This window comes from Camponotus floridanus, unplaced genomic scaffold, assembly GCF_003227725.1.
Source record: "Camponotus floridanus strain SB8 unplaced genomic scaffold, Cflo_v7.5 scaffold138, whole genome shotgun sequence".
In the NCBI taxonomy this organism is placed as follows: Eukaryota; Metazoa; Arthropoda; class Insecta; order Hymenoptera; family Formicidae; genus Camponotus; species Camponotus floridanus.
The window spans coordinates 287,290-300,974 of NW_020229257.1; the positions used below are offsets into that span (position 1 = coordinate 287,290).

The 13,685-nt window shown below is 40.2% G+C and overlaps 3 protein-coding genes across 5 annotated transcripts; 2 read left to right on the top strand and 1 right to left on the bottom strand.

The window, feature by feature from the left end:
- The first annotated feature begins 1,198 nt into the window (after positions 1-1,198).
- On the top strand, positions 1,199-8,323 carry LOC105248113 (rapamycin-insensitive companion of mTOR). Of its 2 annotated transcripts, XM_011252716.3 has the most exons (9): positions 1,200-1,794; positions 1,896-1,940; positions 2,463-2,619; positions 2,729-5,986; positions 6,099-6,228; positions 6,303-6,670; positions 6,923-7,025; positions 7,113-7,220; positions 7,619-8,323. In XM_011252716.3, exons 1-9 carry the CDS (start codon positions 1,734-1,736, stop codon positions 8,012-8,014), a joined length of 4,626 nt encoding a protein of 1,541 aa, XP_011251018.1. In that variant the 5' UTR covers positions 1,200-1,733; the 3' UTR covers positions 8,015-8,323. The 2 variants fall into 2 exon arrangements, with proteins under 2 accessions (XP_025262038.1, XP_011251018.1); XM_025406253.1 differs by lacking the exon at positions 1,896-1,940 and having other exon boundaries at positions 1,199-1,794.
- A 295-nt stretch (positions 8,324-8,618) lies between these two features.
- LOC105248114 (ER membrane protein complex subunit 4) lies at positions 8,619-10,184 on the top strand. Of its 2 annotated transcripts, XM_020026513.2 has the most exons (4): positions 8,619-8,828; positions 9,129-9,400; positions 9,468-9,687; positions 9,921-10,184. In XM_020026513.2, exons 1-3 carry the CDS (start codon positions 8,761-8,763, stop codon positions 9,662-9,664), a joined length of 537 nt encoding a protein of 178 aa, XP_019882072.1. In that variant the 5' UTR covers positions 8,619-8,760; the 3' UTR covers positions 9,665-9,687; positions 9,921-10,184. The 2 variants fall into 2 exon arrangements, with proteins under 2 accessions (XP_019882072.1, XP_011251019.1); XM_011252717.3 differs by having other exon boundaries at positions 9,468-10,184.
- Positions 10,185-10,903: 719 nt separating this feature from the next.
- On the bottom strand, positions 10,904-13,653 carry LOC105248115 (repressor of RNA polymerase III transcription MAF1 homolog). Its single transcript, XM_011252720.3, has 5 exons — positions 12,604-13,653; positions 12,375-12,524; positions 11,930-12,217; positions 11,626-11,745; positions 10,904-11,548 (listed from the first exon to the last, which is right to left on the bottom strand). The coding sequence occupies exons 1-5, from the start codon at positions 12,684-12,686 to the stop codon at positions 11,473-11,475; spliced, it is 717 nt and encodes a 238-aa protein (XP_011251022.1). The 5' UTR covers positions 12,687-13,653; the 3' UTR covers positions 10,904-11,472.
- Positions 13,654-13,685: the final 32 nt, after the last annotated feature.

Sequence of the window (13,685 nt, forward strand, 5' to 3'; positions counted from 1 at the left end):
ACTAATACTAATACTAATTACTATATATACTAATAATATTACTATCAATCATTATTTCTCATATTTTTTTATGGATTACAAGGTAGTATTTTAGTAAATGATAAACAATTGATATATAACTAATAATTAATATTAGTAACTAAATAATTAAATTTATTTCTTTGTGCTAATTTAGAAAAATAGTATATTACAATATATATATATTTTAAAATTAATAAAGATTTCAATGCATAAGTAATATGATAAAGTATGAAATGATGATTGATTTATTAGTATTTATATATATTTGAAATTTATACTGAAAAATATCATGGACATTTTTCAGCAAGCGACACAAAAAACACAGTGTAACACAGTTAATTACTTCATCCTTATTTACATTCGGTAACCAACAAGGACGAAGTGATACACTGTGTCCTCTGTGTCACTTGCTGAAAAACGTCCTATATTATGTATTATCTACATCATAAGAATTACTTTAATAAATTCTTGATAACTAAAATTAATTACACTCTTGAAAATTTGATTCTAGTAGTATGATAGAATATATATATTGTTATTGAATATATACATTGTAGTATGATAGAATAGTTATGTATTGTTAGGTATAATATAAAAAACTATATAATTTAATCTTATCACTCACAGATATACATTAAGTAGAATATTAGATGATGAAAGATGATAACCGTTTAAAAAAGAACATTTTCGAAAAGAGTGATTCAATTCAACGAGCTTAAATTTCAGTACTTACTTTGCTATTTTCCTTTCTGATAACAATTCTTTCCAGTTTAATAATATAATTGAATAGAGAAATGTGTTTATCGTATAATAATATTGTAGGAAGTTTAACACGCAATTCTCAATTGCAAACCTTTCTACTATTGTAACAATTGCAACAACGTTACTCGCGCTTCTTTTATTCTCTATCAAATTTTCGTGCCATATCCCAGCCCATAAGCATAAAATATATAGATAATCCACTCTAAATTCCACGTAATTAAAAATTGGGACTTAACCAATCGGAACAAAGAGAACTAAAATCTCTTTCTTCTGATTGGTCAATATTTCATTTAAATCTTCCAACACACTGGACGCGCGTGCGCACAAAGGAGCACCCTTCTGTCAATACCAGCGGCACGCCCGTCTACTCCCTCGCATGTTTACGGGCGCAGCGCGCCGCGCGTTCGCCTCGCTCGCGTTTGCCACTTGCCACAGCCGGGCATGCGAAGCGCGAGATCGAAGTGGCGAAAGTTCGCGGTCGCGAGACGTCGTCTTCGTTTCTCGCCGCCGCCGTGATCTTCACCGGCGAGTTGCGATCACCAGCTGTCGCGGAGAGGCCGGCGAACCGGGCGGCCTTCCCCGAGCGGTACCCGTCTTAGCGGTTCGTCTCCCCACCGTTGATTTCTCGCGTGACGCTTCTGCTCCGAAATCCGGTGCGCGACACCCACGACGTGCGCACGTTCGTCGACGGGCACTCTCGTTCGCGCTCGCGGGCGCCCGAATTCACGCGCGCACGCACGCACTTGCACGCACTTGTCACCGCAGGGCTTCGTGCTCGTCCGCTCGCTCGGTGCTCCCGCTCGCGGCGGAGAATGACATATCGCGACGCGCGGATGACGCGCGACGATCACGCACGCGGCGGGAGCGTCATCGAGCCGGGGCAGCGCGTCTACGACGGTTGAAAGCGAGAGGACTTGGAGGATCGTCGGAGGATCTGCCGATCGTCGACGATGGCGATCTCGAGCTGGATGATGTGGGGTAGGAGCCTACGCACCGGCCGATCTCATCGAAGTGCGTGCATTGTTGTAATTTACGTCGTTGTAATTTGAGATGAAATGTTGCGCGAAAATTGATTGAGGCGAATCGCTCTTGACGTGTCTTTTTCGTTGCAGGGCAAGACACCGAGGACAATTGCATCCAGCTCGATCTGTCAAGAGGTTAGTAACCTAACCTGCTACAGGATCGTGCCTCCTATCCTCCCTCCTTCTCTTCCCTTCCTCCCGTTCGTCCACCTCGATGCTATCAATGACGTTAGTCTGCCTCGCACTTTGTGTATTTGTTTACCTTCCGCCTGGCAAGCGCAATATTGCGCAATCCTTGCTTCTCGTCCCGTCAATGATCGATTTGCCGGATATTTTTTAGCGAAAAATAGGTAGATACTTTTCAACGATATCGAATGATGATACTGATTTGTTGCCATTCTAGAGTTTGAAAGGTATCCTTATACAGCTTGATCTAAAATGAAATAATCAAAGCAGAAATATGTATATAGTAAATTCTCTATCGCAGACTTTCTAAGGAAAGTGATTAATCTAAGGATCAGTCTGTAAAGAAAGAAAGAATATCCCTCAATGCTATTATTTTAATTATATCTTCCTTGCCTATGAGATACTTTGATTATCCTTTATTATAAAATATTGATAAATGTATCAAAGAAGTAATTAATATATCTTGTACAGGATTGAAGGAGAATGTCAAGGAGGTCTTAACTAATCTTTGCCAGCGTCACAATGTTCCAAGCGTAAAGAAGCTAGCGTATCTTAATGCTATTGTTAAGTTGATTAGCGAATCCGAGTCCCAGGATTATGGATACACTGCAGAAGATTTGTTCTGTTGGTAAGATTTGTTAACAATCAAATATTATACCTTGAATATCGATGAAAAAAGAGAGACTAGTTAAGATTATTAACATTAATTTAATTACAAAATTGCATTTATTTTTTAGTTTGCGTGTGGCTCTGGTCCATGAAGCGACACAAGTGCGCGCCGCCGCGCTGCGAGCGGTGCGTTACATGCTCAAGAAGGAACAGGATGTCATCGCGATCAATAGGCTGCAGTATCCATACTTCGTGGCGCGTAGCATGGACGTTAATCTGCGTAACGAAATGGAGAGGATACAGGCCCTTCGACTCGTCAGGAGAATCCTGGTATTAGCTCCCAAGCATTTCAGTCCCGCTTTAGCGAGATCTCTAATTAGTTTAACCAACGGTGGTATAGAGGAAAGAGACCGTGCATTTAGAGCGTTTCTAGCAACTCTATGCGAGCTAGGTGTTTTGAACTCGAACCTACTAATAAGCTGCGGCGGTGTCGGCGCACTGGCAAGAGCCGCGATGACCGGCCAAAGCGCCGCCGCGGTCGAATCCATCGTTGGAGTGCTGCTGCGTCTGTTGAACAACCCTGATACACGCAGCAGCGTTTCTCTTCTATGCTTCGCCGCACCGTACTGCGAGCTTCACTCCTCGAGCATGGAGAGAACCAAGGAGGAGCGCGAACAAAGATTTGCCGCAAGCAAACTTGCTCTGCTAAGCATCCTTCGCTCGTACTCGGGCGTCCTTCATTTCTGTCGGTCGGACAATAATTCGGGCCTCAAGGCCATCGCGGATATCCTGTATGTGGAACAATTGGAAGTGCGTGGCGCCGTGCTGGAGTTACTCTACGAGCTATTAGATCTGCCGTTGCCCACGTGGACCGACGAGCCGGATGTCGCGTTGGCCGCGGTGGATCCCAGCAGATCACGAGATTCGTGGAAACTGTCCGAAGGCTTCGTCGCTGCCGAGGGAAAGTTTATACTGCCATCCCTGTCGTCGCACTGTCCCAATATCACAGAGATACACTCAGCGTTGTTGGTGTACGTTCTTCTCGAATGCGGTCTCCATCGAGCCCTCGCGGAAACCATCGTCTCCAGTGATACGTTTATCTCGGTGCGCGCGGCGGTTCTTCTAGGAGCGTTGTTACATCTCGCACATTCGCTTCTACCGTCCGAGCTTTGCGATCTTACGCCGCCGCTGCCGAATCTACTAGAGCATGCTAGCGCCGGTAAGCATCAGGCGTTAGCGGCGGTCACAATTCTCGAGCGAATGCACACCATGATGCGACGCAGACCTACTCCGGCGAGTCTCTTCCTTGATCGGATTCTTCAGGCTGGCACATGGTTACGTCCAACCCTGCCACGACGTCAACGACCATCCGGCAGGCACTGGTTGCGAATCGGCCGTGAATCACCGATTACGCCGTTGCTGAAGGACGCGCAGGTGCTTAGTTCGAAGGACGCTCTCGCCTGGAATTGGCCGATAGTGCGGGCGATTTTGCGATCGCGCGAGGATGCGACGAGAATTCTGCACGATTCCGATCATCGATTGTTTATGAAGCGGCTCGTACGTTATTTCAGACCGTCCTGGAACGGTTATAGCAGAGTCGAGCTGGGCACGAATGCAACATTAGCACGCGAAGCAACTCTCGCCGGCTGCGATTTGTTGAATTGCTTGTTGGAACTACACGAACCGGAGGGCGCGCGACTGCTCAACGAACTGATCGGCGACGTCGCCGAACAGATCAGCAACATTCGCACCGCCGAGTCTGCGCATGACTGCCTGTTCTCGCCACGTCACATGTCTACCACGTGTTGTCAGAAATATTTCCTTTTCCTGGGTCAATTAAGCTACTCGGCCAAGGGAACAGTGGTCCTCAAGAGTTTTAACCTGTTGGAGAAACTGCAGGATCTCGCGCTAGCCACTAATCACGACTGTTATGTCAAGCTGATCGTTTCCAGTCTGGATTACTCTCGAGACGGTCCCAATAGGAAGCTATTAAGCAAGATTATCTCCGAGGCGACCTTATGGAGTACACGTTTATACGCTACGCAGTTTTTACGGTTGATACTCCGCGCAAGAATGACGGACGCTGTGCGTTGGGCAATGTCGCTGTTGGCGGATCGGCTGTCGGATAGCACTATCGCTGTGGCGTTAGCTGCGTTGGAAACGTTACATGAGGCGTGTAACGAGACTGAGTACTTGGAAGTGTTACTGCAACAAGGTGGACAATCGCGCGACTGGGACAAATGGCTGCAACATCTAGGTGACAAGGGTTACTTATTGAAGATTCGGCTTTACTCTCTTCAACAGGGTTTCGCGAGTCTCGCCGCGCCATCGGAGGAGCTGGAGAAGTGGATCGGACCCGGCGGTTTCGCTGAGCGATATGTGGGACTCGTGGAAGGCGAGATACACGACGCGTTGACGCGTCGTCAACGAGACGAGACCGGGAGCTATCAAAGGAGGACCACCAACGTGGCGATGGTACCGCACGACATTTTCGTGCTGCCGCATCTGATCGGCCAGTTGGCGCAGCACGAACTCGGGATGCAATTATTGTTACGTCGCAACGTGATACAGCGTTTCGCCCGATTATTACAGCGATTCAAGCTGGAGTTTGGCGGCCGTGATTCAGAATCTAACTCGCGATGCACCAGAACGAGTCGTCTACCTATTGGCGTCACCGCTACGGCCGTTGCAGGCATCGCTGACGACGTCGGTATCGTGTCGGAGGAGTCCGGGACGGACGAAGCTGCGGAGCAGTGCGGTCGCCTCGAGACGATCCTCGATTCCGAGGCGTTGGAGAGTGAGTTAACTCGCGATACGACGAGCCAACCGCGGACCGAGTCACTAATGGAGATTCGTCGTAAGACCAGCGTGGACGATTCCAGGCACACCACTCCGGAGCGAAGCTGGAGGATGGAGACTGTCGAGTTATCGCGCGACGATCACTCTGTAACCGGTCCAAACGGCGGAATACTCAAAGTCAAATCGGCTCTATGGGCTCTCGGCCACGCGGGCACATCCGTCGCTGGTGTCGAACACCTCAATCACCTGGGTATCATCGAGATGATCGCGTCCATGGCGGAGACGTGTCCGTATTACTCTGTACGCGCCACCGCGATGTACGCTCTCAGTCTAATCGGTACCACTCGCGCCGGCGCCGACGCACTGATAAATTTCAACTGGCCGTGCGTCAGGCATCAACGCGGCGACAATTGGCCTGTGGTGCCACCCTCGACCAGGTATCCGGTACCAAGCCCGATCCCTGTGCAACGGCATCATCGCAGCCTTAGCGACGGTAAACCCGAACTACCCGAGCCACTCGTGCGCCGAACGAGGAATCGATCCGAGAGCGCGGCCACGGATCTCGAGGCACGGCGATACATTCTTCCGTGAGTAGAACGATGCTTATCAGGAAAGCTTTTCCTATTACTATTACATTAATTTGTAAAATAATTTTTTTATGTATTTTTCAAGATGTTTTAATATTAATTTATTTTTTAGAGAGAGAGGCGAAACGCCAAGTCCCGTTTCGAGTATACAAAGACTTAGCCAACAAGATGCTGAAGGGTACGCGCGACTACGTAGTTTACAACGTCATCGCAGACCGAGTTATTCTCAAAGTAGTTTAGAAGTATGTAAATATTTTTCAAAATCTGTCTTGAGGGCATCTTATATAACGGCAATATTGAGTATTTATCTTTACAGATGTATAGTTTAGATGGCCGTCTGTCGTTGCAAAGCCTATCGGAGTACGATTCGTCCCGCAGCTGGATTGCGGAGAATGCGGTTCTTACTCCGACGCCACCTCCTCCAGAGGACGACAACGAGAATTTGTTCTATATGGGTATCTGCTTACCGAGGAGGTTGCTCGCGATCTTTCCCGAACCTCCTCAACCATCGCAGCCGACTATCTATGAGGATATCATTAGATTCGAATCAGAGACAACGGAAATCGACGAGGAATCCAACTCGGAGTACGATATCGATAGCGAACATTGCCGCACATGTCTCATTTGTTATCACGGCAAGAGTAGCAAGGATGCCGGCACGGAACAGGACATGAAATTGCGAAAGTAAGAAATACGATTTTTCGAATCGAAATTACTTGTACATTAAAGCTAGGAAATATAGTTTTATAATTGTGAAATACAATACAAATAGTGAACACATATACACTGCCAATTAACATATTAATTTACTATTTAATTAATTATTTATTTAATTAGAAATTTAAGAAGTAAGCGCGTTCTCAATTTATTTGAATTAATAAAATATCTCTCTTTCTATTCAAAAATTATTATGTATATAATTTTGTTATGTTATAGAGAAATACTTAGGCATACTCAACGACTTGCAAATCCCGTATGGTATCGTCTTAGTCGTCAATCGTTACTTAGACTGAGGCAGCGATTTCCGGAAAAGTTTCAGGTATGTTTTTTTCTTTACAACATTTCGATATGCAGGAATAATTTCCACATTTTGTTTTGCTTTTTATTTTTCTTTTTTCTTCTTCAGGATACCTGTTTGTTTTCGGATGTAGCCGCTCGCCTAAGTAGCGGTACGTACAGAATGCCGGCGCGGCGATTTCTGCAAGAACTGTTTTTAGATTCTCCATTTGATGCAGTAAGTTCCACAACACGTACTTTTGTTATCAATTCTCGTGATCGCATGATTCTTATGACGTCAGCATCTATGTCAGCGTTATTTTATAGTTGGTAATATATAGTCGTAATCCACGAGGTTTCTGAAAATAAAAACACAATGAAATACAGTCATCGCAAAGAAAATTCATCTTTAAATTTAATGCAATAAGATTCTGTGCTATATTTAAAAATAAATAAGTACATCAAAGCTTTATATATATATATATATATTAAAGTTATATTATCTATTATATGTTTGTTTTTTTATCACACGATTAACTTATAATTAAAATTGTGTACTTAACTAAATATAAGAATATACATATAGCTTGGATTGTAATGTTATTTAAAACAATTTGCAATTTTACTATTTTGCAGCTTTACGTTGAACCAATCAACATTCTGAAGATACCAATTGGTACAGAGGAAAATCCTCTGCAATCTGTTCCTAGCTCCGAGGCTAGTCCTCGGCAGCAATCTACCAGTCCTGTGGAGGGCAAGATTAACGGAAGACTTACTTTGACTGAGATACAAACGGCACAACTGGCCTCGGTCGCCGAGGAAGGTTCCTCTGTCAGCAGTGAATCATGCAGCATTGCACTTTTATGTAAGAAAAAACCTCAGGAGATTGCTCGGTCGATGCAGGAACGGCGTAGCGATGAGAAGATCATAGCCGAGATCCTGAAGCCAGAAGAACGGATACGCTTGTCAAAGAGTTCCGATAGATCGTTAAAAGTATCAGGTACAAACACTGCCATCAGCCTTGATTCGTAGTTTTTGAACTTTCGATCACTACTGTGTGTACATATTTTGTATTAAAATAATAATGATGTATAAAAATAAATTATTACACACACTGCCGGAAAAATCAGAGATATATTCTTATAAATGTATATATATTTCAACGTTTCCTTCTACTTTTTATGTGCTTTGTCTATTCAGAATTATTTATTATGATCGAAATAATTGTTAATTTATATTTTATGTCTGCAACAGGTGTCCCTTCTTCTGTATTATTTTCTACCAATTTTTGATTTTTTAGTAGAAAACTAATAAGAAGTAGGGAGAGAAAGAAAGAGAGAGAGAGGGTACTTCTATATATATTTATATTAAAGCTCTTATATTTAATATTATATTTCTAATATATTTCTCTCTGTTTATACAAATTATAATTTTTATATATTATTGTGTGTATCAAGAAGAGAGAGCAGGATAAAACATCAACGAAACAACCACAAATGTCTACATATTTTACGCGAAACCCTTTTTCAGTTTATCAAGATATCTTGTCATTTCGCTTTTTGATACATCGCCATTAATGAGAATTCTACATTATCGACATTGTTTATCTGATCTCGCTGGAATTCACTAAATTATCGTTAGTTGTCGCGACAGTCGCTACTACAGTTATTTCTGTTTTTGTTCGAATATCGCCGATCATTCGTATCATCGCATCGTCCTCCATAATTTCTTCGAGACTATAAACGATACGTGAATTTATAAGAACGCAAATTATACGGATGACGATGACGGCGAATTCCAAACAGAGTTCCAAGCGATCAAAATGGGCCTTAGATTTTGCCCACAAGTATGTAACCTAGATTAGGACGCAAAGTACACGTGTCAAAAGAATGTATTTCGCTCAATCAAATTCACATATTCATATTAAATATCTATAATTCTCACCTCTAACATCTGTTTCTTTTTTAGATGCACTTTCTGTGATTTTTCTGTTTCTTTTATCAAACTCTTGATCATTATTTTATCTCAAACAAAAGTGCACCTAAAGAAATATAAAAGTTTTTAAAAAGTTTCTTTTAGTATTTAATTTATACAATTTTATTTTAGACAAAAATTCTGTTGCTGAAACTTTCTTCGCTTTTTACAGAACGAAACAAGACAAAAGCGTGGAAATACCATCTCCACCAGGATACACACCTACTGGTTCCCTCTTTCACAATGTGGAGTACATGAGAGAATCGGATTCCAATCATCTCATAATAAAGAAGTCCTGGGACTTGGCGTTGGGACCTCTTAAGCAAGTGCCCATGAACCTATTCATCATGTACATGGCTGGCAGTTCAATTTCAATTTTTCCCATCATGATGGTCGGCATGCTCATTATCAGGCCAGTCAAGGCGTTATTCACATTGCAACAAAGTAAGTATTTGAAGTCGATAAAGGTAAAACATTACTTGTAATATAACTTGTCGTTTCCTCCGTTCAGCATTCAAAGTGATCGAAGGAACACACGCGTTTGGGCAAAAGTTCGTGTACTTCTTAGGACAGTTAGTAAATATCGCGTTAGCTTTGTACAAATGTCAATCGATGGGTTTATTGCCGACGCACGCGTCCGACTGGCTAGCGTTTGTGGAGCCGCAAACAAGGGTGGAATACTCTGGTGGAGGTTTCATATATGTTTGATGCAAATACAATCAGTTAATATTGTAAGTACTCGATATACGCGTCCGACAAATGCGATCGTGAAAATAGTTAAGTTATACTGTGCGCGTGTCGCATTTAAATATTGTTTATTAAAGAAAATAAAAGTATGGAAAAATAAGTGGCTGTCTCTTTGTACATATGAATATATATACAAGTAGAAATATTTCTTGGAAAATATAGCTAAATGTTACATTTAGATCATATCAGTAATGGCATTATTCATTTTTTCTTCTAGTATTGGAAGTGGTTATGCTTAGGAGTAATGTACAATTATGCTATGGCTTCTTCTTATTTTCTTCTAGAAACTGAAGTACTCGTTGATATATTTTTGCTGGTTCGTCCACACGTGGAATCTATAAAATGAAAATAAATTAGCTTCAAGAAATAGCAAAGTACTTGTCGTATCAAGAATTTTATATTGCACACATGAAAAAGAAAGTACTGACATAGTGATTTGTAATTTCATTGTATGGAAAATAATTAGTCAATTATAAAAGCAGCTTTTTATCTTATTAAATGTATGTACATACCTCATAATTTTGTGCTATATATATACCGGCGTACACTCCAATACTCAGACTAATCTGCAAGTCATTATTATACATTTTATAAATTGCAAATTGAAAAATCATGTATATGTATGTATTTACCTACCAGAAATCGGAGCATATTGAATTTTCAAAACAAGTTTAACCTAAGAATCTCTCTAGAAAGTCTCTGCTATGCCACTGACATTCAGATAAAAGTACATTCTGAAATACATACGCTCAAATAGAACATGAAACATACGCAACTGTGATAAGATAACGAAATATAAATTTAGTAGCTAGTTAGAATTTGTTGGTTATTTCGTGACAAGAAGATTGTATGCAGTCTCTACAGAGAGAAGATTGTAACCAGATCTAGTTTTCTTTTGGATTAATATTACTGGATTATAACCAGAAGAGTCACGTGCAATTTAAATTTGTTTTAAAAATTTTCTAATTAATTTTTTTCTATATTCTAATTTTTTAGAAATCTTCAATATTTTTAAAATTTATATTAATGTTGCTTTTATTATTTTATTTTACTAACAACGAAAAATTGAATAAATAAATCAAAAAGAAAAAAAAAACGTATCAATTTTTGTAAGAAATTCAATAACTTTATGTTTAAATAATATAAAAAGTTGTAGGTAGAGTGACTCATGATTTTTTTATAATTAAAAAATTACTACAATTTTATATATATAACAGTAGGTTTTATTATGCACACACAGTTTGCTCTCAAAATATATGTTTACAATATACAATTGTAGAGTGATAACGTAATTACACTATAAAAAGACAGAAAAATCTTTATAGGTTACTCTAATAAATTCATAAAATTTTCACACAGAGATTATATAAGGATATATATGTAGGATATATGTGCGCATCTACTTCTCATATAAAAAAAAATTATTCTTTCTCATGAGAGATTTCGTTAAAAGATATTACAAGTCAATCGTCATATCGTATTTAATAAACTATGAAAGTAAGATGTTTATCTCCTAAAACTTTTACAATAAAATGACTTATTAGTAATATGCAGATAGAAATCCTAAATTCCTGCAGTATTTAAAAATAAAAAGCGTTCTAACCAACTTGTTATGAAAATTATAATAGTACTAAAATTATACAATAGTACTAAAATTCAAAATTACATTAGAGTTGGAAATAAACAGATACTCTTACTATTATATGTCTAAAGAAAATCATGAACTTGTAGGGATTGCAACCATATATGCACTTATATATATGTTTGATTTAATAATAACAATCCTCGTCATCTTCATCCATAGCAAAGTCACTGCCAACTCCGGAGTCTGGTATGTAAAGAGGGCTGTGAAGCAATAAATAAGATGTATTAAGTGCACAAAGTTAAAAAAGAGAGAGAGAGAATCTCTTTTGTATACTTACTTTATTGCTCTGCAGGTGAAAACTACGATACGTTTTAATTTTTTATTATGGAACAAGTAATTAAAGGACCATAGACATCCATCTTCCCCAAATGGATCTGATGCAAAATCTGGATTATAACTGTAAATATATTTCTTTATTATTATATATAATTTCTTATAATTTCTTTAATTTATATTTATGTTTTACATAATTAATCTTATGTATTCTAATGTAATTTTATATTACAGATTATAATTTTATATAATAACTGCAGTGTGTATTTCGTTTTGTTTATTCTACGAAGCAATCGTCGAATGTTTACCTGTAGATATCACATTCCTTCAACGATATTTCTTCATCGATGGCCGCCCAAAGAGCATCATGTAAATCGCGATAATGCTCATTCGCGGTGGCGCTGAGATTGCTTTGTACCGCATTTTTTACACACTGTAAATTCGGTTCTTTGCTAAACTCTTCGCTTTTGGCATCCGAGAAATCGTAGTCTTGATTAAAAGTTGAATTTAATGTAGTGGTCAAGTAAAACAATGTCCTTCTATTGATAGTATCGCATAGTGCAATCGCTCCTTCTTCATCGCCGGAAACGCTACGACTATTTAAAAAAAAATTATATTAATATATCAATCTGTGTCTGAATGCACTTTGTGATTTTATTGGAAGACAAATGTAATCATGAGACTGTTAGCATCGATTAAACAGAATTTTTAATAATTGGAAATTTATGACAAACACAAGTATCTTGAAAATACCTCAAGTATCCTTGAGCTGGAGAGGTTCCCAAAAATGTTTGCGGCGGTGATAAAGCTTGCAAATCGTGCGGCGTAACTCCCTCTTCCGAGTTGAATCGTTTATACATCTGTTTATCATTGCCTGCCATTTTGCAAGAGTAACTTTCGATCCTGCAATGATAAAATTGCATATAGACATTCAAAACTGACTCAAGATAAGAATCTTGTATCTTTATCTTGTATCGCTTACCTTGCAATTATCTTGCTATCTCCAGTCTCAATGGACAAGGCACTGTTTAAAGCTTCGAAACGTGTATTCTCCAGCAACTTCATGATGATAATAATCGTGATTACTCCGATTATGTAAACAACTGAACTCCAAGCTGGAAATTGTATTTAATTCCCTTGATCAGACCACCTGCCTTACAATGTTGACATTCCGTGATCTGAAGAGTCCTGTTGTTGCTCGCTGTCCAAGCGAATCTTGAGCAGTTTTTTTTTTTTTTTTTTCAGATTTTCTTATGGCAAAGCTGTTCAGTATAAGCGAAATGTCAAGAAGCTTCTTCGACTTCGAAGACTTATCAAGTCTTTGGGCATCTCTTTTATGTATATGAAGATTCCTTTCCTTTTCGAGTGTACGAGATTAATCGTCGACGTAGTGATCTTCCCGGCTTGTTTACTGTACTTGCACATTACAGATAGCTAATCAAGGATTTGGGAAAAGGTGATAGAGTTCTAGAACGGACTCTGCAAACGCGCGAGAAGGACTTGCAAAGGAATCGCAAGCGAGTCCTTGTTTTGTACACTGCGCGTTACGTGATAGAGAAAGAGAGAGAGAGAGAGAGACAGATATACAAAGACTGAACGAGAGCGAGTGAGAGCGAACGGAGGAGGGAATAAACGACGCGAGACAACCCACTGAGAGACAAAGGCACTCGCTTCTTTCACCGATTCTCTACGGTTCTTTATCGTCTCTCTGGCGAAGATCGCACGAAACGCGCACGCACAGAGCTACGTGACAGAACGAGGGTGCTCCGAGAGATGTAAATTCTCAACGGGAGAAGTCGCTTCGCGCGTAGGGAAGGAGCGAGAGAGCTTTACACGTAGCGTCCGCTACTGACGAAAACAATCCATAATTACGGACATTGTTGTCACTGTTGACGTAGTATCACGGTCACTGTCGAGATCAACTTCCAAGCGCTGTAGCAATCTTAACTTTAGCCAAGCTTAACTTTAGGTATCGTTAAATTCGTCTCGCACTCGACCTTCTTCGCGCGCGAGCCTCACCAGTTTACCAACTAATTGCGACTCGATGTCAGACGCGTAGCGTTA

Bases quoted from the DNA above. Each gene is read 5' to 3' on its own strand.
- LOC105248113 (XM_011252716.3), top strand. From the start codon at position 1,734: ATGGCGATCTCGAGCTGGATGATGTGGGGTAGGAGCCTACGCACCGGC. The intron at 6,229-6,302 runs GTATGTAAATAT...TTATCTTTACAG, and splicing joins ATTCTCAAAGTAGTTTAGAA to ATGTATAGTTTAGATGGCCG. The intron at 7,026-7,112 runs GTATGTTTTTTT...TTTCTTCTTCAG, and splicing joins GATTTCCGGAAAAGTTTCAG to GATACCTGTTTGTTTTCGGA.
- LOC105248114 (XM_011252717.3), top strand. From the start codon at position 8,761: ATGACGATGACGGCGAATTCCAAACAGAGTTCCAAGCGATCAAAATGG. The intron at 8,829-9,128 runs GTATGTAACCTA...CGCTTTTTACAG, and splicing joins GCCTTAGATTTTGCCCACAA to AACGAAACAAGACAAAAGCG. The intron at 9,401-9,467 runs GTAAGTATTTGA...TCCTCCGTTCAG, and splicing joins GTTATTCACATTGCAACAAA to CATTCAAAGTGATCGAAGGA.
- LOC105248115 (XM_011252720.3), bottom strand. From the start codon at position 12,686: ATGAAGTTGCTGGAGAATACACGTTTCGAAGCTTTAAACAGTGCCTTG. The intron at 12,525-12,603 runs GTAAGCGATACA...TTATCATTGCAG, and splicing joins GATAGCAAGATAATTGCAAG to GATCGAAAGTTACTCTTGCA. The intron at 11,549-11,625 runs GTAAGTATACAA...ATTGCTTCACAG, and splicing joins TTCACCTGCAGAGCAATAAA to CCCTCTTTACATACCAGACT.